Source organism: Bos indicus, chromosome 5 (assembly GCF_029378745.1).
Source record: "Bos indicus isolate NIAB-ARS_2022 breed Sahiwal x Tharparkar chromosome 5, NIAB-ARS_B.indTharparkar_mat_pri_1.0, whole genome shotgun sequence".
NCBI lineage: Eukaryota > Metazoa > Chordata > Mammalia > Artiodactyla > Bovidae > Bos > Bos indicus.
Window position 1 is genome coordinate 108,960,657 of NC_091764.1, and position 24,891 is coordinate 108,985,547.

Here is a 24,891-nt window from a genome sequence, read left to right on the forward strand (position 1 = left end):
TATCCTGTCTTACCCCTCCTGGTTTATCCTTTAGCAGCAGTCCCCAAACATTCTGACACCAGGGACTGGTTTCATGGAAGACAGTTTTACCATAGACCAGGTAGGGGAATGGTTTTGGGGTGATTCAAGAGAATTACATTTATGGTGCACTCTATTTCTGTTATTACCTCAGCTCCACCTCGGATCATCAGGCATTAGATCCCGGAGGCTGGGGACCCCTGCTTTACTGCGTCACCAGGAAGCAGAAGCAGACTGTTTATGTCCCTTTGCTGCTTCAAGCCCTGTAGAAGGTGCTAGGCCTTCACTGTTGGCCTTTACTCGTCTTCTCAGCTGGATCGCTTCTTGCTCCCTCGGGCAGCCCCACGCGTCACACGTACCACCTGCTGCTGGTTCCCAGATGCAGCACGTTCATTTGGGCTTTGCACACGGTCTTCCTTTCACAGTTCATAGTCACCAACTTCTCCTCCTTCAGAACTCAGGTCAAGCTTCCCTCCTTTGGGGCTCCCCACTGACTGCTCCAGCCAGGGTCAGGGGTCCTTCTTCTGGGCGGCGGTCACACACGGGCAGACTCATGAGATACTGGGTTGTGTGGTTTAATAGCTGTTGTCTGCCTCCCCCACTGGTCGAGGGCCCCTTCGGACAGTGACTGAATTCTCTTTACTGTCATAGCTGCAGCCAGCGCAGGGCCTGGCGACATGTGCTCAGAGTTTGCTGAGCACATGAGGGAGTGGGTGGCCTGGCGCATCATGACCCAGTGACTGGTGATTTCCCTGCCTGTTAGTCCTCCAAGAGGCTGTGTCTGTGGCTTCTCTTTGGTTCACAGGCCTTGTCATCTTATTTAAAAAAGCAAAAGAGGTGCTTTGACGTCGATCATGTTTTCGTCCAAATCATCTGATTTCTCATCCCCTCTTGGCAAGTTCAACCCCATTTTTACTGTCTGGAAGCTGGTTCTTCCCCCGTCCCCCCATAAGTCCCTGGTTGAACACAGGGTGTACTTTTTGGCGATGTCACCACACAGGCTCTCCTTGCCAGGTGGCTTCCCACAAGGGGCTTCAACCACCTGGGCCCCTCTGGTCCTGTGCTTAGCTCTCGTTCAGGCCGTCAGAATGCTCTCCATCCGGCTGATACGTGGGTGGAGAAGGTTGCAGACGGGGAGCGGGGCTCGTGTGTGGGAGGCTCTCCCGGCTGGGACTGGCTGCAGCACCATCGCTGCTGTTCACGCTTCATTGGCCAGAACTTCGTCTCCAGGCCACCGTGTCCAGCTGCCAGGGAGGCTGGCCACTGTGGGCTCGCTGTGGCCCAGGAGGAAAGGGACACAGACAGTGGGGCATTAACACTTCCTGCCACACCCTTACTCAGTCTCGGCCGTCGTCCCCGCGTGTCCCCGGCTGCACCCTGGAGCCCTGCTGGCCCCGGTGGCTCTTTCTGTGCTCTGAGCACGTTGGCTCTCCCACTGCCGGGTCTGGGCTTTGCGCCTTGCTCTCTGCCTTCCCATTCTCCGAATCCCAGTCCTCTCTGCTGGCTGGTTTGGCTGGACTTGCCTCCCCATCTCTCCAGTCTCCTAGCAACCCTCCTTGCCCTGCTCACGTGTCTGGGCCTGGACCATCTGATCCTTGGCAGCTGCCGGCCCTTGCCATGTGTGTGCCTGGATGGGAGCCTGTCTGAGTCCAAGTCCCAACAGGACAGGAGAGAGTCCTTTCAAATGTCTCATGCTCTGAAGTCCTTCCTGGGATGCTGGCTATGGATTGAGACTATTTTTAGAGACAATTAGACAGTGTGAAGACTAGCAATGAGAGTCGTAAAAGAAGACAGTGGAAAACACGGCTTCGGGAAACCGAAGGAACTGGTGCTGTGTGTCTTGGAGGAGACAAGCCTGAAGGGTAGAGCCCGTCTTATATATAAGAACAACGTTGGTTTAAAAATTGCTTTAAAGGGGATGGTGTTACAGTAGACATTCTCTTGTTACTCCGAAAATGTGGAATTTCTAGGTAAGAGACAAAGAACGAATTAGTGAATTCCAGAATGTTGGGATCTGTGGATGGGGGCCCGAGAAGGCAGAGCCCGTCTCTTAGATGTGACCTGCTGGTGCCCGAGGCAGACGGGTAGCTCAGAGTCTTCCCCTGCTCTGTGATTCTTAACAAAAGAATCTGGTGCTGTGCTTTCGGCTCATACCTGTTCTGAGAGATGCTTATAGGAAAAGTATTTGTCTGTGGGTGATATTTCCCAACCATTTCTAAGCTAAGCAGGAAGGGCTATTGTCTTGTAGACTTAAGAACTTAGATGCCGGAATTCCGTGATCTATTTTGTCATCCACTCGATGGGAACAGGTCACTGTTCCCATCCTGGATGGTCTTGTCCGTCAAGTGGGGATGGATTCGCAGGAGGTGTGGTTGAGCCTGGAAAGGAAGGAAGTTTTGTCACTGGCTACAGCAGGGGTGAACTTTGAGGATTACACTGAGTGAAATACGCCAGGCACAAAAAGACGACTACCATCTGACTCCACTTGAGTGAGGTCCCTAGGGCAGTCCGGTTCGTATGGTCCAGGATGTTTGTCTTAGTGTATCCTAAAGCAAGTGAGAAACATGAATGAATTCTCAACCACACCTGCGAATCCATGTGGGATCTTCCCGGACTAGGGATTGATCCTGTGTCCCCTGCGTTGGCAGGTGGATTCGTACCTACTCTGCCACCAGGGAAGTCCAGAATCAGTTTCTTTGCCTTTCCCAGCTGTTAGAGGTACTGTCCTCCATCTGCCGGGCTGGCCTGCACCCTTCCTGTGGATACTCTACACCTCCACGGTACACACTCAGGACACACATGTTTGCATGTGCTTGTATGCGTGTGCATGTGCCCAGTCATGGGAGGAACTTCCTGTCCCAACCCCACATCCCAGGCAGGCATCCCTCCCTCTCCCAGTCATGACCTGTTGCCATACTTGCTTGATCCCCCATGACTTGGGGTCAGTGGGTGGGGCTTCGTAGTTCCTTGGCTCAACCAGGAAGTTGGACAGGGCACTGGTCATCCTGAGTGGGAGCCCCAAGCCCACAGTTTTATAAGGAGAACTGCCTTTCATCTCTGTGCTCAGCACACCGTCTCAGATGCCAGCGGCCAGGGCACTACCCATCACACAGCTTTGTGTGGTCCGGCCTGTTTTCTAAGGAGAGGATGCTCTTCTTGATGAGATGCTGAGTGAGGAGAGCAGAGCCAAGCAGGTGACCCTGGACCCCATCCCCTCCTGGATGTGTGTGGAGACAGGTGACTCACCATCCAGGACCCAGGTCCGCTCTGATCCCCATTTCACAGATGGGAAAAGCCAAATGTTGGGAGGTTCCCACCGAGTCAGACATTTGAGGGCACTGTCGAGCTCCAGCACATCAGTTGGGCCAGGAAGAGTGGCCTGGTGAGGCAGCAGGTGCCCGAGGCTGGGTGCCGTGGGGAACGGGCACCACGCAACCCAGTTCTGGAGCCACAGCAGACTTGTCCATCTGTCCATCCACTGTGTCTGTGGTGCTTTCCAGATTTAAGAGTTTATTAGCGTTAAAAGGGGAAATTCAGGAGTGGGAGGGGACATCATCTAGGAAGTACATTCACCAGCACATTCCAAATGATAAATCCTTCCACCACCAACACCCAAATTCTGGAATCAGGGCACGTAGAACCATGTACAGGGCCTTAGAGGTCCTTCGGTCAACTTGACTGAAGCACAGCACGGGGATGAACTTGTCCAGAGTCACACAGCCCCTACTTGGGGGGCGGGGGAGATATGCGCCCGGGACCAGCGCACCTTGTCCTGGTCTCCTTGACCTGGGGTGGCAGGGGGAGGGCTGAGGACTGCACCCTGCCTGGTGGCCCCCTGCATTCCTGTGGGCCCAGGGCCAACTCACATGGACAAGGTCAACAGTGAAAGAACCCCAGTGAACACCTGCTGTTCACTGCAGCTTCGTGTATGGCTGTGCCTGCTAAGGGCTTATAAAAGCTTTGGAAATCCTTGGAATGGCTCAGAGCTGCCCAGGCCTCAGACGTGTGGCTCCCTTGCCTGGGCTGTGGGGGCTTACGGGGAACATGGCTCCAGATGGGTGCCCCCACCACCAGGCTTCCTCCTCGGCTCCCTTAGTCCCTCAGTTCCCTCGGGGTTTGTCCCCCTTGTCCAGGGTTTCCACACCCCTTTGCTTTCCCGCGGTCTCCACGGACCAGCTCCAGATCTGAGTTGTCAAAAGGTTGTCCCCTCCTGATTGCCACAGGGACTCAGTTGGAGGACAGTCACGTAGACGGGCCAGCGAGGCAGACCTACGGAGTCCCACAGCATCTCTACAGCCCCAGTTTCTGCTCTGTGGATTGTCGCTCCCTCCTGGGAAGGAAAATGAAAGTGCCTTGACCTCTGCCTTCCCCTGCATTCTTGCACATGGACTTTCTCATGTACCACCCCACCCAACCCCCCACCACCACTTTTCCTCCTGGCCCATCCTGTGGATGCACTGGAGGCCTGGGAAGGGTCTGGGCAGCACCAAGAATGACCCCTGGTCCCTGTGCCCCACTAGGAGCCACTATCTCCTCTGTCCTCCTTGGAGAAAAGGATGGAGTGAGAAGCCAGGAGGGCCCAGAGGCTCCTGGTCTGGAAGATGTCCAGGAAACCTGAGGAGGAAGAAGGGGAATGGCTGCTTGGGACTCCAGAAGGACAGGAAGCAGCACATGCAAGGGAGAGACACGGGAGGTTCTGAGGGAAGAGCTGGAACTTGAGATCCAGAGAACCTGGAGGGCTCCTCAGGTCAGTCGACTCCAGCCGGGGTCCCATGCAGCATTGTCATTGGTGACGGGAACTCTCAGGATGCAGAGGAGAAAGCAGAGTCCCTCAGCAAATACATCTTTTTATACCTGCTATGTGGGATATTGGCTGCAGAAAGGCACCATTGCTGCTGCCTACGGATGCTCCTCCTGGGGATCCTCCAGTGCCTGGGGATGCTCCTCCTGGGGCTGCTCCATCACCTGGGGATGCTCCATTGCCTGGGGATGCTCCATTGCTTGGGGGTGCTCCAGTGCCTGTGGATGCTGCTTTGCCTAAGGATGTTCCAGTGTCCAGGAATTCTCCACGTGGGGATGCTCCATCACCTGGGGATGCTCCATTACCTGGGGATGCTCCATTGCCTGGGATGCTCCAGTGCCTGTGGATGCTCCAGTGCCTAGGGATGTTCTAGTGTCCCAGGATTCTCCATTTAGGGATGATCCATCACCTAGGGATGCTCCAGAATCTGGGGATGCTCCAGAACCTGGGCAGAGCCAGAGATAGTCTGGGATAGTCAGACCCTCAAGCCTGAGCTTTCTCTCCCATAGAGGGGAGACCTGTCTGCTCATGTGTTCTGCCTCTGGGGATGTTCTTCCAAGTCTCTGAGTCCAACACTCATCCAACTTTGGCTTTTAAAATAAAATTGAATTAAATAAAATTTTTTATTTTTTAATGTTATTAATATGTAAAATTGACACAACACAATTTACCATTGTAACTTTGATAAAGTGTATACTTCAGTGGCACCAAGTACATTCACACTGTTGTCCTCTCAGCACCACTGTCGTCTCCAGAGCCCTGCCCACCCCCTCCCCAGCCCCTGCTGACCTACATGGTGCTTTCTGTGTCTCTGAACTGGACCACTCTGAGCAACTCCTGTAAGTGGAACAATGCGATATTTGTCTCTGTGGCTCATCTCACTGTGCATTTTGTTCTCAAGTTTCAGGTTGAAGCGTCTGACACACTGCATCAGAATTTCTTTCCTTTTTAAGATTGAATGATGGTCCATTGTATGTATCACAGAGTGTTAATCCCTTCATCTGTCCCGTGCATCTGTCGACAGACAGTGGGGCTGTTCCCTGCTTTTGGCTGTCCTGTATAACGCTGCTGTGAAGCTGGGTGTCCCCACTTTCTTCTTCTGTATAAATATCCAGAAGCAGAATTGCTGGATCATATGGTGATTTCTATGTTTAATTTTTTGAGGAACCACCGTGCTATTTTCCGTTACATTTGCACCATTTTACCTTCCTAGCAACCTTACCCAAGGCTTCTGCTTTCTCCGTATCCTCGTCAGCACTCGTTACTTTCTGGTGTTCTGATGACACCATCCTGGTGGGTGTGAAGCACCCTCCCTGGCTTTGAGGGCTTCCAGGTAGACTGTGCTGAGACCCTGAAGTCCTGGGGAGACTGTGGGATGAAAAGCTAGAAAAGAAACGAGGGTTGGATGGCTGTCCTCTCTGTGCTGGCTTCTTGGCCATGTGGGCCTGAGGTGGCTGGCCAGGGGCGGCCACTGAGCATGGTCGGGCACCCCCTCCCAGGCCAGGGAGCAGAGGGGTGTGGGTGGTGGGCTGAACCCTCTCGGCCCTTGTCCTGAGGCCGGTGGGGAGGAGACTAGGGCAGCGAGGAACTTGGTGGGAGTTGCACCGGCCTGGGAGGGGTGAGGGGCTGGACCACACGGTTCTGAGATGTGAATATCTGGGCTGGGAGGGACTCTTACGGTCGCCGCTGAGCCTCCTTACTCTAAAGAAGGGGAAATTCAGACCCACAGAGGGAAAGTGAACCTCCCGAGCACCCTGAAAAATTGGCTACAGAGTGGGGCCTGGGATTCAGGTCTCTTGGCTTCTGGCTTGGTTCTTCCCCCCAAAGTCAGGAGAGCGTCACGGTTGCTTCGTGTCTATCTGCAGCTTAGTGTTTACAGAGGGACAGCAGCCTCAGGGCCACTTGCTCATTTTTCGTTGCTTTTCCACATCTTGTCTGCCTGCTGTCTGGCAGAGGCTTCACAGGGATAAACGAGATAAACGGCATTGACTTTTCTAAATGAAAGAAGCGTTGTGCTCCATGCAGAGTACGGCTGTGAGGGGCCCGTGAGTGTACAGGAGTCGGCTCCATACTGCTTGTGTCCCACCTGGATGAGGAGTAAAGCATACGAGATTGTAAGATCCATGTCCTCCTGGGGGAGGACAGGGAGCCATATGCGTGTGTGTTTGCATGTATTTGCATGTGTTATATGTGTGGTGTGCACATGGTGTGTACATGTGTACAGGGCCCCAGGTGTCCTGAGCCGACTCCTTTCCCAGCCTGTGCCCGTATCTGTTCAGACCTCATGGCACCCACCTGATATTACATGAAATTGGATGAGAACCTGATGCTGGTTTGGCCACAGCAATTTTTGGAAGTTTAACTTAACACAGTCAAACAAAATTGTAACTGTTTTTTCTCTTTGATTACCAAAGAATTGATGGTTGTACAGAATTTGGAAAACAAACTAATGAAAAAATAGCTGGTACTTATAATGGTCTCCGTCTGAAGTAGTTTTCTGAAGGTTATACGTTTATTAACCCATGTGTGTTAGCTTCTGTTATCATCTCCGTTTCCCAGGTGAGGAATCTCAGGTACCAGGAGGTCATGTGACTGGAATTCGGCCAGCTTGGTTCTGAGTCCAGGGCCCCGAATGCCAGGCTGATCCGCCCCACGCAAACGAATGTGACTCGTCACCGAAGATAGCCACTAGTAACATTTCTGTTTTTTAAAAAATAGTATTTTATAAGTTGTTCATATTTAGTGGCTTTTATAAAATTGGGATTCAGGATGAGTGAAGAGGAGGGCAAAGGGACCACGAGGAGACTTGGAGACTAGTTCGGGGACAGCTCAGGAAAGAGAAGGAGCGGGCACACGGTTCATGGTGACAGGCTCAGGAGACACCTTGGGGGCTGGGTCGGGACGAGGGCTTCTATCCTGGCCAGGATCTCCGAGGCTGGGCTCTGTGGGCTCAGCTGCGGTTGGGGAAGCACCAGCATCCCTGTCTGCCCATTGGGAAAACAAGCTTCTCGTTCGTCCAGTGTGTTAACCTTGAAGAATGACCTTTTGTTTCCGAGTCGTTTGCTGGCTCTTAGAATCTTGCATGCTTTGAGAATGCGTCTTTCTGCATAGGGTGGTTATTTCCTGATCAGAAAATCCACCCACCCAACAGCGTCTGGATCAGGGCTGGATTGCTTTTTTTAAGTTCCTTCACAAGTTGGGATTCCGTGCTCTGGAGGACTCTCCCATTTCTCACACCTATCCCTCCTCATCCTGCTCTTCCCGTCACGACTTTCTCTGGATATGGATGGCCCCGTCCACGCTGTAGCTGCTAGGGATGGGAGGCTTGTTGTTTGTCACTCAGTCATGTCCGAGTCTTTGTGACCCCATGGACTGCAGCACACCAGGCTTCCCTGTCCTTTGCTGTTTCCTGGAGTTTGCTCAAACTCATGTCCATTGAGTCGGTGATGCTGTCCAAACCATCTCATCCCCTCCGCCCCCTTCTCCTCCTGCCCTTAGTCTTTCTCAGCATCAGGGTGAGTTGGTGCTTCATTTGGTGGCCAAAGTATTGGAGCTTCAGCTTCAGCATCAGTCCTTGCAATGAACATTCAGGGTTGATTTCCTTTAGGATTGACTGGTTTGATCTCCTTGTGTCCAAGGGAGGCTACTTAAATGCAAATGAACTGAAATCAAACATGATTCAAAATGTAGTTCCTCAGTTGCACTAGCTCCTTGTCAAGTGCTTAAAGCCAGGGCCTGGGGCTACCACTTTGGACGACCCAGAATTACAGAGCAGCTCCATCACTGTAGAAGTTCCGTAGGACAACGCTGCTGTAGCCTGGCTGGGTCAGTCAAGGTCAAGGTCCAGACCTACAAAGACACTGCCATAGCCATTTTAAGAGTAAAGACACCTTTAAAACAAATTGATTTATTTGGTTGTGTGTGCCGGGTCTTAGTTGCTGGAGAAGGAAATGGCAACGCACTCCAGTGTTCTTGCCTGGAGAATCCCATGGACGGAGAAGCCTGGTAGGCTGCAGTCCATGGGGTCGCACAGAGTCGGACACGACTGAAGCGACTTGGCAGCAGCAGCAGCAGCAGGTCTTAATTGCAGCATATGGGATCTAGTTCCCTGACCAGGGATTGAACCCAGGTCCCCTGCATTAGGAGGGCAGAGTCTTAGCCACTGGACCACTGGTGAAGTCCCTGAAAGATACTTAATACAGGAATTTAAGGGCTTACAAAGCAGCTTAGAAGGGTTGCGGGAGCAGGTTGCAGGGGAGGCATCGGGAGTGATCCCAGAACCATGCTGGATTGCCAAGGGGACTGGGGCCATGGGATGATGGGAAGCTGGGGGATTTGGACATGGCCTTGCCCGGAGCTGGCTTCAGATCATACCATGTTATCTGCAGTCCAGGGACCAGGAATCCATTGCCAGAGCCTTTCTGTCTCTACCGAGCAAGAGAAGTAACATGAACACCCTCCCCTCTGGACTTCGTTTCAATTCAGACCTTGACTTGGTCAACCCCACGGCCACAGCAATCTGGCCACAGGGAGAAAAAGTGTGTCCAGCCTCTTTGAGACAGGAGGGCGCAGGAGAGGAGGCTGGATGGCTGCTAAGTCAGCCCATCTGGAGCCAAGAGGGACCCCAGCCTCCCCCATGGGGAGCACCCTGAGCTGCGAAGGCCGGCCTGTGCTGTCTGCTGAGCCCAGACGGCGTCCTGTCCTCCCTGCGCGAGCACCCGGCTATCTCAGCAACGCGCTTGATGGAGAAGATTAATGGCCTCCTGGTTGCTGCTCATTTGGCCTTTAATGGGCAGAGAGAGCTCGGTTTCTGTTTCAGGTTGGCTGCTCTGCTCTTAAAGGGAACGGAGCCCCCGGGTCACCACGGGCTTCTGCGAAGACCTTGGGTGGCTTCTGGCCGGAGAGAAAGCACGTCTTTTGTGTTATAGGAATGCATCCATCTCCATAAATCAGCTGAGGTTGTGCTGGGTGTGTTCAAAGCCTAGCCCTTGGGAGAGACCCCTCTGTGTGCAGCTGAAGGTGCTGAGGCCAGAGAGGGAGGTTGTGTTCACAAAGCCAGTCAGTGGCTCTGAACCCCTTCTACACACGTGGCTAATTGGGGGGTCCCTTTCTGGCACCAGGGGTTTGGGCTCCTCTTCTGAGGGTTGATATGGAGGCACGCTGGCCACCGGGGTTTACACTGGGGGGTCAGGGAGGGGATTTGAGAAGGACTCCCCAAGCTGAGACAGCAAAGGGAACGGCATACTGAGGGCGTGCAAGGGTCCTGGGGCAGGCGAGGACGGAGCTTGTCTGAGTGAAACAGGGCCATGATGGCAGGCAAGGGCGGGGGGGTCAGGCTGAAGAAGGAAGTGCAGAGAAGCAGGCAGGGCCACTGCTGTGGGCTCACAGCCCGTGGCAGAGCCTGGACATTGAAGAGATTTAACTGGGAGGACGATGCGGCCTGATTCATGATTGATATTTCTAAAAGGTCACTCTGCCTGCTGCCTGGAGACTGGGCTGGGGACACGCAGGAGGAAGAGGGAAATAGAGCTGCTGCCGCATCTCAGGCAAGAAACGGGTGGTGGCCTGGACCAGGCTGGGGCACCAGAGGGGGAAGTCATTGCTCATAGCCTCTTCCCCGGAAATGCTCCTCTGTGGTCACAGCAGGGAGCCTGGGAAAGCTTGTCCTCTCGGCTGCAGATGGCCAGTCCCAGCGCTTCTTTCCAAGTCGTCCTCACCAGGACGTTGTCGTTGTCACGGGCCTCAGTGAACAGAGGCTGGGCCTCTTCTGGGATGGGGCCCTGGGCCAGGTGTATACAGGCAGGCAGATTAAAGAAAACCACTTGGTTTTTTGTCCCCAGGCTCCAAGTTCCAGCTCCTCAAGGGGCCCCAGGGGAGCCCAAGCCCTGAGCTCATCTCCTGTTTGAACCCTAGCAGAGCAGACAGTCCTGAGGCTGAACGATGCCTTGTCCCGGTCCCTCGGAGCAGAGCCGTGGGTGCAGTAGTGGGTGCTGCCCAGGGCAGCTGGGCTCCTTCTCAAGTGGGAGACACTTTCTTCCATACAAGGAAGGTGTCCGCTATGGATGCCCACCTGTGTGCACAGCTTGGTCAGCTGGGCTGCCTCCCTGGGCTCGGGCAGATCGTCTGGGGAGGCAGGAGCTGGAGCTTGCTTAGATGGTGGCATCTTTTCAGCTGGCAGCCAGGAGACCAAGCTTTGAATCAGCTTTGTAATTTGAAAATTGGTCTCTTTGCATTGGGTGGTTATTTCCTGCTAACAGAAGCCGTCAGACACAGAGCGCTTCCCTCCCTCCACACTCTTCTCCGGCACCCGTGTGGGGTCCGAGATGGAGCTTTTCCATTCCTGGTGTTCTCAGATCACCATGTCCTCTTGTTGTAGGCCCCAGGGGTTCTGATGGAGCCTCAGACCTGACTGAGGAGTCATCCCAGGGCATGGGGGACAGTCATGTAGGATGGGGGACAGTCACATGGGGTGGGGGAGGCTGAGCTGGGTCTGGAGGTATAGCCTTGGTGGGGGCCAGCCTGCAGGGCCACACGTGTCTCTTGTGTGTGTGTGCATGTGTGTGCATGTATGTTTGTGTCCGCCTCTCTGTGTGTTTGTATGTGTATGTGTGTGTGCATCTCTGTGTGTGTGCATCTGTGTGTGCATGTGTCTGTGTGCACATATGTGTTTGTGTGCCTGTGTCTTGTGTGTCTGTGTGTCTGTGTCTTATGTGTCTGTCTGTGTGTGTCTGTGTGTGTGTCTGTGTCTTATGTGTCTGTGTGTGTGTGTGTGTGTGTCTGTGTGTGTGTCTGTGTGTCTCTGTGTGTGTCTGTGTCTCTGTGTGTCTCTGTGTGTCTCTGTGTGTGTCTGTGTGCCTCTGTGTGTGTCTGTGTCTGTGTGCGTCTGTGTCTGTGTGCCTCTGTGTGTGTCTGTGTGTATCTGTGTGTGTCTGTGTGTGTGTGTCTGTGTCTTGTGTGTCTGTGTCTGTGTGTGTGTCTGTGTCTTATGTGTCTGTGTGTGTCTGTGTCTGTGTCTATCTGTGTGTCTCTGTGTGTGTCTGTGTCTTGTGTGTGTGTGTCTCTGTGTGTGTCTGTGTCTGTGTGTGTCTATGTCTGTGTCTGTGTGTGTCTGTGTCTATCTGTGTGTCTCTGTGTGTGTCTGTGTCTTGTGTGTGTGTGTCTCTGTGTGTGTCTGTGTCTGTGTGTGTCTGTGTCTGTGTCTGTGTGTGTATATCTGTGTGTGTGTCTATTGTCTCTGTGTGTGTCTGTGTGTGTCTGTGTGTCTCTGTATGTGTCTGTGTGTGTCTGTGTCTGTGTGTGTGTATCCTTGTGTGTCTGTGTCTGTGTGTGTGTCTATTGTCTCTGTGTGTGTCTGTGTGTATCTGTGTGTGTCTCTGAGTGTGTGTATCTGTGTGTGTCTGTGTGTGTCTCTGTGTGTGTCTGTGTGTGTCTGTGCGTGTGTGTCTGTGTCTGTGTCTGTGTGCCTCTGTGTGTGTCTGTGTGTGTCTGTGTCTGTGTGTGTGTGTCTCTGTGTGTCTCTGTGTGTGTCTATGTCTTGTGTGTCTGTGTGTGTCTATGTGTATGTCTGTGTCTGTCTGTGTCTGTGTGTGTGTGTCTGTGTGTGTCTGTGTCTGTGTGTGTCTGTGTGTATCTGTGTGTGTGTCTTTGTGTGTGTCTGTGTGTGTATCTGTGTGTATCTGTGGGTATCTGTGTCTGGTGTGTGTCTGTGTGTCTGTGTGTGTGTCTGTGTGTCTCTGTGTGTGTCTGTGTCTGTATGTCTCTGTGTGTGTCTTAGTCTGTGTGTGTATCTGTTGTGTCTGTGTATATCTGTGTGTGTCTGTGTCTGTGTGTGTGTCTGTCTTGTGTATCTGTGTGTGTCTGTGTCTGTGTGTGTGTCTATGTGTTTCTGTGTGTGTCTCTGTCTTGTGTGTCTGTGTCTGTATGTGTATCTGTGTGTGTCTGTGTCTGTGTGTGTATCTGTGTGTGTGTCTATGTGTATCTGTGTGTGTCTCTGTCTTATGTGTCTGTGTCTGTGTGTGTCTGTGTCTGTGTCTGTGTGTGTGCCTTTGTGTATCTGTGTGTGTCTGTGTCTGTGTCTTATGTGTCTGTGTGTGTGTCTGTGTCTGTGTCTGTGTGTGTGTCTTTGTGTATCTGTGTGTGTCTGTGTCTGTGTCTTATGTGTCTGTGTGTGTCTGTGTCTGTGTCTTATGTGTCTGTGTGTATCTGTGTGTGTCTGTGTCTGTGTGTCTCTGTGTGTCTCTGTATGTGTCTGTGTGTCTGTGTGTCTCTGTATGTGTGTGTGTGTGTGTGTGTGTGTGTGTATCTGTGTGTGTGTCTGTGTCTTGTGTGTATGTGTGTGTCTGTGTCTGTGTCTTATGTGTCTGTGTCTGTGTCTGTGTATGTCTCTGTGTGTGTCTGTGTGTATCTGTGTGTGTCTGTGTCTGTGTGTGTGTCTGTTAGTCTCTGTGTGTGTCTGTGTCTGTGTGTGTGTCTATGTGTCTCTGTGTGTGTCTGTCTGTGTCTGTCTGTGTGTGTGTGTGCCTGTGTCTGTGTGTGTGTCTGTGTGCATGTGCGTGTGTGTGTCCACGCCCCCCCGCCCCCATTCTGGTTGCAGGACTGCAGCTGCACTCGGGCTCCAGGACTGAGACCCTGAAGGCTGTTTTCTTGCCCTCTGGCTGGGGAGGTTGTCATTCCTCTTTTCCCCGCGGCCCTGTTCGTGTGTGCTTCTCCAGATGGTGCTCTCCCAAGAGGTCCAAGTGCTCTGGGAACGGTTCAGTGTAAATAAGGTCACCGAGGCTCCGGTGGCTCTGAAGTCGGCCCACCCAGACCAGGCTTTCCGACTGCCTCTGGGCTCCGAGGGGCCCTGGTCTCGACGGCTTGGGGCCCAGGACGCACCCACGCTGGCCTCCCTGGGTGATGGGTGTCTTCTCCGCCTTGCTGCGCCTTACGTCTTGTCCAGCATCATCCGTGGACTCCGGGATGGTCGGTCGGGATGTGGCTGGTGCTGTGAGAGAGTGCAGGGGGCTGGGGGACAACGGGGGACGGCAGGGCGGCAGGCACTGTTGAGGCCTCGTGTCAGGAGAGAGCTGTGGCCTGCAGGGTCCTTGTGTCAGAGGGGGTCACGGCTGCTTCCACGGCCCTGAGGGAAGAGGAGGGGCTGCTCCAGGAGCTCCAGAAGAGGCTGGCCAAGCCAGGGGTCGAGGAAGGAAGGTGGTTTCTCACAGATCAAAGCAGCAAGCAGGGTCACAGCCCCTGCTGGTGAACCTGGTAAACCACGACCTGGCCACATTGGACCTGCTTGGTCCTGGGTGGCTCGTCCACCCACCTCCACCCTGGGGGCCCAGAGCTGATGGCACGCTGGATGCTGCCTGATGAGGGTCACGTCAAACACAAAGGGTGTTCTTGGGGTCAGAACTGCAGGCCCTTCACCCCGAGGCCATGAACCAGGCACAGGGTGCTTGACTCATGGCCCCCGTGAGTGCACACACAGAGCGAGTGGACGCAGCATCTCCAGCCTCACTCCACGTCCTCTGCTCTTGTGGGTGATGGGAACACGCACCTGCTGGTTGTCACGGGACCCTCGTGCAGCATGTGCCTCAATGCATCGCGTCCTGTCTTCCAGTCTCTTCCTCTGGGGCCTCCTAAGAAAGGCAGAGGCCTGGCCGAGCAGGGTCTCCCTTGCTCTAAACTTGGGATGCCCCACAGTGACGATGGCGGCGAGCATGTGAGGGACGGGATCCCTGTCTGGAAGGGGTTGGCTCCTCTGGGTCCTTGATGGAGACGCGGAGCCTGTGTCTACAGAGCACAGGCTGCGCGTTGAGGAGAGCTCAGAGGCTGCTCTCCAGGCTGGGAGTGGGGGTGGGGTTCTGATGCCATGGGGACCAGATGGCACGGTGCAGGACCAGCTGCCATAGAGGAGAAGGTGCAGACCAGCTGGCACTCACGCAGACCTGGAGGGCTCCTCTCGGGCCCAGCGGGTGGGTCACAGGCACCTGCACCTCTGTGATAAAATGCCACCCACCCGCCTCTCCTGACTGCACAGCCAACAGTAACCTGTCACGATATGCCTTCCTGTCGGGTTCAGAAAAGTCCCAGAGCCCTTGAGGTATACAGTACATGGGGGTCCCGTCAGTCAGGTGGCGTGAAACTGGAAACTTCTGTGTGTCACTAGTGTGATGGTGGGAGGACGTGACTTGGGAAACGGGCAGGAGTGGAAGTCCAGTCAGGCACATGAGCAAGCGTATTAGGTCTGCAGGGGACAGAAAACCAATTCAGATTAGCTTAAGTGAAGTGAAGTTCAGTTCAGTCGCTCAGTCGTGTCCTACTCTTTGTGACCCCATGAATCGCAGCACGCCAGGCCTCCCTGTCCATCACCAACTCCCGGAGTTCACTCAGACTCACGTCCATCGAGTCAGTGATGCAATCCAACCATCTCATCCTCTGTCGTCCCCTTCTCCTCCTGCCCCCAATCCCTCCCAGCATCAGAGTCTTTTCCAATGAGTCGGCTCTTCTCATGAGGTGGCCAAAGTATTGGAGTTTCAGCTTCAACATCAGTCCTTCCAAAGAACACCCAGGACTGATCTCCTTTAGAATGGACTGGTTGGATCTCCTTGCAATCCAAGGGACTCTCAAGAGTCTTCTCCAACACCACAGTTCAAAAGCATCAATTCTTTAGTGCTCAGCTTTCTTCACAGTCCAACTTTCACATCCATACATGACCACTGGAAAAACTATATCCTTGACCAGACGGACCTTTGTTGGCAAAGTAATGTCTCTGCTTTTGAATATACTATCTAGGTTGGTCATAACTTTCCTTCCAAGGAGCTAGCATCTTTTAATTTCATGGCTGCAATCACCATCTGCAGTGATTTTGGAGCCCAGAAAAATAAAGTCTGACACTGTTTCCACTGTTTCCCCATCTATTTCCCATGAAGTGATGGGACCAGATGCCATGATCTTCGTTTTCTGAATGTTGAGCTTTAAGCCAACTTTTTCACTCTCCACTTTCACTTTCATCAAGAGGCTTTTGAGTTCTTCTTCACTTTCTGCCATAAGGGTGGTGTCATTTACATATCTGAGGTTATTGATATTTCTCCCAGCAATCTTGATTCCAGCTTGTGCTTCTTCCAGCCCAGCGTTTCTCATGATGTACTCTGCATAGAAGTTAAATAAGCAGGGTGACAATATACAGCCTTGACGTACTCCTTTTCCTATTTGGAACCAGTCTGTTGTTCCATGTCCAGTTCTAACTGTTGCTTCCTGACCTGCATATAGGTTTCTCAAGAGGCAGGTCAGGTGGTCTGGTATTCTCATCTCTTTCAAGTGAAGTTACCTAAGGAATAAAGCTGGAGAGCTCAGAGGTGGATCTGGCATCAGGTGTGGCTGGATGCAGGAGCCCAGCGGTTGTCAGAATCTGTCTCCAGGACAGAGTATCTCTGGGATCTGAGGCTAAGCTGGGTCACGTGCTTATCTCTGAACTGGCACTTGTCGGGGACAAGGCTGGTGGTGAAGGCAAGAGGGCCAGCTGGGAGCAAAAGTAACTTCGAAGGGCAAACTAGCAGGGTGAGCCTGAGTTGATTATGGGAAGGATGACCACGTGGTCATCTGGGTCCAGCCTGTCCTGAGGAGGGGGAAGGGGCCCCAAGAGGCAGCAGCAGCTTCCCTGGAAGAACCCCGTGCACATAATGCAGAGGAGAGGGTTACTGAGGGGGGCTTGCAAGTGGTGTCCATGCCCCTGGCCTGGCTCTGGCCACTGTCTCCCGGGCGACTGATGTGGTCTCCAGATGCCAGGCTCTTTGCCCACAGCATCACCCCATTCTCGCAGTGCCTCCTAATCCTGCAGAGCCTGGCCAGCAGCCAGTCTCAAGGTCACAGGTTGTCCCAGGGCCCAGACTGGGTCAGTCTCTTGGTGGACCTTGTAGGCTTCTTGGGGTTGGTGTCAGTGGGCAGATGGGGGAGAACCCACCAGGCCTGGGACAGTCTTGGAGCTTTGTGTTGCCTACAAGCCAGAGCCATGCAGAGGCGTCTATGCTGGATTCCTCTGGGTCCTGCCCAGGATTTCTGTCCCTCTATCCCCTCCTGGCCACACTCACTACACACAATGCCGTTTCCCAGACGCCAAATGCTACACAAAGTCACCCCGAACAAGTGGCTCTCTGTAGTGCACACTGGGCTGCTCCAGTTTCTACAGGTCAGAAGTTCAGGAAGGGCTCCCTGGGCAGTTCTGGTTTGGGGTCTTGTCATGGGGCTGCAGTCAGATGACAGCTGGAGTTGCTGCGGGATGGACAAGACTCCCCACCCCCACATAGGCTGGTGGGGCTTCCTCACAGCGTGGTGGCCCAGGGCTGGCGTTTCGGATTTTCCACTTACCTTAGAAGTCACCTCTGTGTCACCTCTGCTGAACTTTATGAGCCAAAAGAATCACAGCAGGCCAACCTATGTCAGGAGGGCGCATAGATCCTATTGTTCAACTGGGGGGACGTCATGGGACCTGCTGTCGTGATTTAAAACCCTCACAGCTGCCGGCTGTCCTATCCAACAACACCTGTCGCCAGACGGGTTTGCGGTACCTGGATGTCACCTCGCTTTGGTCCAACCCCTTCATTTATGATTCCTACTTTTATTTTGGAGCTGAGGTGCAGAGATTTGAGTGAACTATATCCTTCAATTCACTGTACATTTGTCAGCACTGATTCACGCAGCGGCTCTCATTCATTCATTCTTTTCTCCTGTCCCCGTATCCTATTTTTATTTTGTGCCTCACCTTCTCTAGACAACCATTCTAAACAAACAACCAAAAACAAAGCATATTTGTATGTGTGCTTATGAGTATATATTTTAACTGCCACGTGTTGCAGAGCATATTTCTCCTTTTCTGCATCCTCTTCTTCTTGCTGTGTTTCTGAGATCCCCAAGTGCTGAAATGCATACATTTCGTGTCTTTTCCGCTTAAAATGACGGGAGAGACGTGTCCAGGGTCACACAGCTGACTTGGGCTGAGCTCGGACCAGAGCAGACCCAGTGTCACACACTGGTGTTTCCACGGGTTGCCGCCCCAGCTCCTGCAAAGGTTTGAAATGAAATTTTAAAAAAATACTCGCGAGTCTGGGGCCCAGATCGCATTGCCAGGGCTCCTGGTTCTCCCCCGCAGTGACCACTGTCCCTGTCCTCTCCTGCAGGTCCCAGCTATGGGAGCCCGCGCCCGGCTCACGCCAACATGAACGCCAACGCGGCCGCGGGGCTGGCACCTGAGCACATCCCCACACCGGGGGCCGCCCTGTCCTGGCAGGCCGCCATCGACGCGGCCCGGCAGGCCAAGCTGATGGGCAGTGCTGGCAACGCGACCATCTCCACGGTCAGCTCCACGCAGCGGAAACGGCAGCAGTATGGGAAGCCCAAGAAGCAGGGCAGCACGACAGCCACCCGCCCGCCCCGCGCCCTGCTCTGCCTGACCCTAAAGAACCCCATCCGGAGGGCCTGCATCAGCATCGTCGAGTGGAAGTATCCTTTGGGCTCAGCTGTGTGGCCTGCGGCGGGTTGTTCTCAGACCACTGGGTCGGTCACTGGGTATGGCTGGAATGCAGAGTTCTAGGCCCTCCCCAGCCTTGAGTCAGAGCCTGTGGGGATGGGGCCTGGGAAGCTGCCTGTATAGCCAGCTCCATGGGGATTGTTCTGTATATAAAAGCAGTGTTTAAGGAAACAAGACTAAGGGGTTGTTTCTCCTCGCTTGCCAGGCTGAGCTTGCTCAGGGCTCACTCAGTGTGGGTTGACATGTCACCTCCTCCTGATCTATGGGCTGGCACAGCCGTGTGACCTCTCCGTGAGGTTGGACGAGTCCATCAGTGTTCCTTGGGGGTTGGGATGAAGCGCAGGTGTCTGAGCTCTGCCCGGGCCTGGCTGAACTCTCCAGGTGCAGCTGGGTTGGGAACCAGCAGCCTGGGAGGTGACGCAGACCCGTGTCTGCACAGAACCCGGTGGGCACGGGCTGCAGAGGATGAGACTTTGAAGGGCTGGGCTCTCACAGAGCAATCCCGCCCAGGAATCGTGGGGTGAGGGAGATGGGAAGGCCCTTGAGGGTGAGTGCGTGTGCCCCCAACTTTCCTGGTGAGGACACGGAGCCTGCAGGGTGGTATAGACAGGACTGGAACCCTGGACTCAGTGCCAGGCGTTTTCCTAGGAAGAAGCTACTCGGGTAAGCCTGCCACGTCTCCCAGGGTTCAGGGCGGGTGTTAGGTTTCATTGACGACTTTCCATGGAAAGATTTCTAAGTTTTGGGAGTGGATGAAAGGTATAAGGAGATGACTCGAGAGAGAAGAACATTTCAGTTTAGCAAGAAATGTTTGTTCTGTCAAACCCTGAGCCCCTTAAGTCCCAAATCACTTGAGAGGAGGTGGCCTAAGCCCGGCACAGCTGCAGAACTGGGCAGGGGGTCCCGGGGCTGAGGTGTCCACTGCCTGGGTCAGAGGCTTGGATCTGTGGGTCCCCGTCGGGCTGCTGTCAGCACCGCTTGGTCAGGGCTGTGAAGGGGTGGCTGGGCCATGTGTCCAGGGTGGGGCAGGGGGCCTGGAGGAGCTGCACTCGCTCTACTCACACCAGAGATTCAGATCCAGGGGCCCTGAACTCACATCTCCGCTCCATCTCTCCATGAGTCCAGAGTTTAGGAGAAAGGCACTGGTGGGGGGGCGGGGCGGGGGGGCGGTTTGCAGGAGGTCAGGAGGAGGCCAACAGTTCAGTGGGGTCCCAAGGGGACCTGACCTGGGCCTAAATTCCCACCTCACAGTGGGCATCAGAGCAGGAGACACCTGGACTCAGCTGTCACTCACCTGTGGGGAGGGGATAGGTTGATATGTGAGGCCTGGCTCTTGTCCTGGTTGCAGAGGGGAGCCCCAGGGCAGATGATGGGGACAAAGATGCCCAGCCTGGGCTGAGTGGGGACAGGGCGAGAGGGAGGAGGCCATATGGGAGGGGGCCTGAAAGAGCCGATCTCCTAAAAACACTTATGGTGGGACTTCCCTGGCTGTCCAGTGGTTAAGACTTCACCTTCTGACACAGGTGGTGTGGGTTCGATCCTTGGTCAGGGAACTAAGATCCCACGTGCCTCCCAGCGAGAAAGACACAACACCATAAAGTAGAAGCAGTGTGCAACCAATTCAATAAAGACTTGAAAAATGGTCCACCAAAAAAGTTCCCACAAAACTTTAGCAACGACAGTTGCTTGGGATGATTTCAGAGTGGATCAGTGCAGAAGACTCCTGACAAATTCAGACTTCAGAGCCAGACTTTCTGGTCCGAGCCCATCCTACCCCAGCGAGGTGACTCTGGGCAAGTTGACGCATCCTGTCACCTTCTGTGTCTCACTTCCCCCATGTAGGAATGGGGTGACAACTGCCCACCACTCTGCGGTTTGAGCAAGGCGGTCAGAGCAGGGCCTGAGGGAGCAAGCCTTCGGTCAGCATCAGCGCCCAGCCTTCCTCCCACCAGCATCCCAACTCCCCACGCATCCCTGGCCAGCTCAAAGGCAGCAAGACGATGGAAAAGATGAGTCAGGAGCTCTGGTTCAGACCTGACTCTGCTATTTGCCAGCTCGGCCCTGGGAGACGCTGCTTTATTTTCTGCCTGTCCAGTGGGGAGGCTGGGCACCCACTGCAGGTCTTCTCAATGGCAAGGTGACACAAAGACTGACCGTGTTTAGGGGGCATGCTGGGTGAGCGAATGACCAGCTCCGCCCTCAGGGCTGAGGGACCCACCCGTAGGCAGCACAGTGTCCAGGGGGCCCTGAACTGGAGGATCATCAATTCCTTCCAGGCCCCAAGCTGCCCTGAGAACTCAGATCCTGGGATGTCCATGGCAAAGGAGTGGACAGTGGACTCTGTGGGCAGGGGTCTGGGTTCTGGCCTGGCAGGTCAATGCCTGCTGTGGGTCTTGGGAGTTTCTCTGGCTCCCTGGGCCTCAGGGGTTTGGACCAGGCCATCTCCAAGGCCTCTGTCTGCTTCAGGACTTGCGAGCTCTGCGAGCCCAGGCTTCCCTGGAGATGGAGGCGGCCCCTGCCTCCAGGAATGGCTGCCTTCTTTCTCATCCTCCCCTGGTGAGGCTCCAAAGACTGGGCTGGAAACGTGGCTGTACTGGGGAGGAGGGAAGATGGGGCTGGAAGAGCATGAGCTGGGCCCTTCCTCTGAAGTGCCCCCACTTCCCACCCCATGGCCTTCCATCAAGGGTGCAGGGCAGAAGGTGTATGGTCACAATTGCTCATTTTTGCATCTGCCTGATATTTTGATGCAGAGATCCAGGCACAGGGACCTCCTTGAGGTTGGGGAGTGAAGCTTATCCCCACGCCCTCCAAACCCCAGCACAACCCGCAGCAAGTCAGGAGACCCTGGGACACAGGCCGCCCCACCCCCACCCCCGAAAGCAGGACCTGAGTAGATGGAAGAGACCCCTGCACCCAGCTGCTGCCCCCAACCCGCACAGCTCATGCTGCCTTGCTGCTGGGGTCCAGAGCCCCTGGCCACCTTCAGGCTCTCTGGAAGCTGTCAGAGAATAAGGAGGAAGAAAAAAAAAGAGACTCTGAACTTCAACTTAAAAGATTGAAAGTATTATCTCCAAATTTCGCTGGAGAGTCAAAGTCAAGTCTCTGCCTTGAGCCCCCCAGGGTCTGCCTGTTTCAAGCCAAGCCTCGTCGGGCCCCCAGGGCAGGCGGGCGAGCCCGCGGGCAGGGCGGCCCAGGAAGGGGTGGGCAGGGGCGAGTCCCGGCACACATGAGAGAAAATGAAGTCCAGTGCAATCTAAATAAATAAAAGAAGGGAAAAAAGTTTTAGAAATCTGTGTTTACTCTGGCACGCGACTGGCCTCCACTGCTTTTGACATATTAGGAAAAATTTTGGCGGGGCCCCATTAGAAGCACTTAAAAAGGCATATGTTTCTTTTCAGAACACAAGGGGCTTGGAATGTATTGTTTAAACAAAATTCTTATGGATCTCCGATTCATTTAAATATATATATATATGTGTGTGTGTGTGTGTGTGTTTCACTGGTGCTTCCTGTGGCATTAATTCCTTAACTCCCTCTCCCCAGGCCATTTGAAATCATTATTTTACTGACTATTTTTGCCAATTGTGTGGCCTTAGCGATCTATATTCCCTTCCCAGAGGACGACTCCAACGCCACGAATTCCAACCTGGTAAGTGCACCGCCGTGTGCCTGCCTCTGCACAATGGCAGTGGGGGCTAAGCTTGGACCACGTGGATTCAAGCTGGAACATGCTTGATGTTACAAAAGCCAGCCGAGCTTGGATGTCAAGGCCTCTTTATTCACATCAGCACCTGTCTTATCTCGGCCTGTTGTGAGAAAGACTGTTGCGGTCAGGTAGTTGGGAGCAGGATGCACGCGACTGTGAGTTCTGGGCAGTGGCCCGTGGGTGCTCTTTCCACCCGCATCCCGGAAGGGCAGGTGTCTGCTGGAGTGAGTGTGCCTTCTGGATCCTCCGTCGCGTTTGCTCCCCGGGCCGTCATTCCACTGAGGGGGCTTTGCTCAGGTGATTCGTAGGCTCAGTGCTCGAGAAGTAATTTCTAGGAAGCTTGTAGGAAAGTTTGCTTTTGCAGCCAAGATGGACTATTTAGTTAAGAAGGTTTTATGTTCTTGGGAAAGGCGGCTTTCCATCTGGATGGTCGGGAGGCCAGTGCTGGCAGTTTGGGGTTAGAACGTGTCCATGGAAAAAGCGTGGAGAGTGTTTACTTTGCGCTGAGCCTGAAGTCATCACAAAGCCGTCTGGGCACAGAGGGGGCTGTGGAATGCAGCTGGCCCGACCAGGCGCCCCGGGATCCTGGGCCGCCCGCCGGCTCGGGGGGGAAGTCCTGCCTCTCCCCTCCCCTGCCAGGACTCCAGAGCTTCTCACGTGACCCCACAAAGTGCATCTCCCGGGTCGTTGGCAGCTTCCTGTAGTTAGTGACAGGGGACAGTTGGTGGTTGTTTCTGGAAGAAACAGGAGAGTACCAGGGCCTCCTTCTCCTGTCGCCAGCCTCTCTTGATATCACGGGGTAATCAATTCTTGTGCTTTTTAGTCTTTGACATTTTCTTGGGCCCCTGCAGCTAGTGTGTCTGATGCCTGTTTGGACTTTGCAGCCTTTGCCTGGTTGTCTCAGGGAGCCTGGGCTGTGTGTGGGGTCAGGCTCCAGAGCTGGCTGGCGAGCTGAGTGATGACATGGCAAGCAGAGCCCAAGTCCACGTGGCCTGCCGAGGTGCGACCTTGTGTCAGCAGGCAGGAGCTCTTTGCTGTGTCAAAAGAAACACACCAGGGGTGTTCCAGAGGCCCCCGGAAAAAGCAGGGCCTTCCTTGGTGCCACCTCTTCTCCCAGTGTCATATCACATAACCGCATCCCCCAAACCCCACCCTCCGTGAAACTCTACAGCCTCTCAGTTAATCTGCAACTTAGAAAAAGACTCCGAGGCCTGTTTGGCAGCCAGTGACACTTTGGGTCGACTCTGGACCGAGGCTCAGAGGAGGTTGCTGTCATCTTAGGTCCCAGGGATGGCCCCTCACCCAGAGTCAATGAGGGTGGGGAGTGTACAGGTGGGTGCTCTGGGTGGCTGAGTGCTGCTGGCCCCTCCTCACGCTGGGCTGGAGAGCAAGCGGTCCTAGGATGTCCTCTGGGCTGGAGCAGAGGGACCATGGTTTTAAAATCACTCCACAGGGTGATGGACAAGCTCTGAAACTAGGCAGTGGTGATGGTCATACAACTGTATGTAAGTTGTACCCTCACAATGGGCAGATTTCCTGGTTGTAAGTTGTACCTCAGTAAAACTGCTGTGAGTAAAGAGTGACCCCCGCAAGCCCAAGCTAGTCCAGGCTGCACCACTGGTCCGTCTTCCGTCTTCCCCCATGAGGGTGAGCCCATGTGGTGGAGGGGAGGCGTTGGGGGCAGCCAGGACTTGGGGGACCTTATACTAGGAATCAGGGTACACCAGAGAATGTGGGAGCTGAGAGGGGGTTCTAGTTGCTAAGGCAGTTGCTGCCTCTCTAAAGCCCTGGGTTGGGCAGTGACTGTAAAGTAGGGGAATGTGCCCGGATGATGGAGAGTTTCCTCCAGCCTAAATATATATACAGAGACACACACACATATACACAGGTACACACAGTCACACATATATCAGACACAGACACACATACATGTACACAGACACACACAGTCACACAGATACACAGATACACTCACAGACACACAGACACACATCTACACACATACATGTACACACACAGTCACACATCTACATCATCTACACAGACACAAGCACATATACACACAGTCACACTATACACAGATACTCATAATCACACATATAGAGACACAGACACGCATACATGTACACACACAGTCAAACAGATACACACATAGACATATACACAGATGCATGCATATACACACAGGCACACATACATGTACACAGACACACAGTCACACATGTATACACAGTCACACATGTACACGGACACATGTACATGTACACAGACACACAGAAACACACACCTACACAGACACACATTTTGAAAATTCCTCTCATTGGGTGAGGGGCGGGCAAGAGATGCCTTCAGCCAGGAGGTCAGCTTTAAGGGGCCGGGATGAGGGCCAGTGACCGAGGAGCCTGTGGACGGAGCAGGAGGAGACTGCAGAGGGCAGGTGTCAGGCGGGACTCCAGGGACACTTCCTGCTGGGCGAGGCGGGGAGGGCTGAAGGAGCCCCAGGCCCGGCTCTGAACATCTGTGGCAGGTGCAGGGGAGGGCTGGGGCAGGTGGACAGGAGGCGCCACGGGGCCACCAGGGAGGTTCCGCCTGAAAGTCGAGGGAGATGGCAAGAGCCGAGTCTTCCAGGCTCGAGAAAGAGAGATTTAAACCCATAGGAGACGGCGGGGGGTGGTTCACACTCACCTGGCTGGCAGCTCTAGGCCGACAGTGCGGAGAGTGGGCTGGGGCGCCGGGCGGAGCAGGGGCCTTGGGTCATGTCTATAGCCTCTGGAACCCTGAAGCAGGGGTGCGTGCGGCTCTTTGTGGAGCTTTGAGGACCAAAGCTGTCCCCTTGTCCCTCCAGAATGTGGCCCCCAAA

The 24,891-nt window shown here is 54.1% G+C and overlaps 1 protein-coding gene across 18 annotated transcripts in view; it reads left to right on the top strand.

Moving 5' to 3' along the window:
* The window catches only part of CACNA1C (calcium voltage-gated channel subunit alpha1 C), a 395,857-nt gene that overhangs the window by 30,040 nt on the left and 340,926 nt on the right, over positions 1-24,891 (top strand). For all 18 annotated transcript variants that reach the window (XM_070790347.1, XM_070790344.1, XM_070790345.1 and 15 more), the window contains exons 2-3: positions 17,977-18,298; positions 21,869-21,974. In XM_070790347.1, the coding sequence (XP_070646448.1) occupies positions 17,977-18,298; positions 21,869-21,974 (428 nt within the window). The remainder of the gene's footprint in view (positions 1-17,976; positions 18,299-21,868; positions 21,975-24,891) is intronic.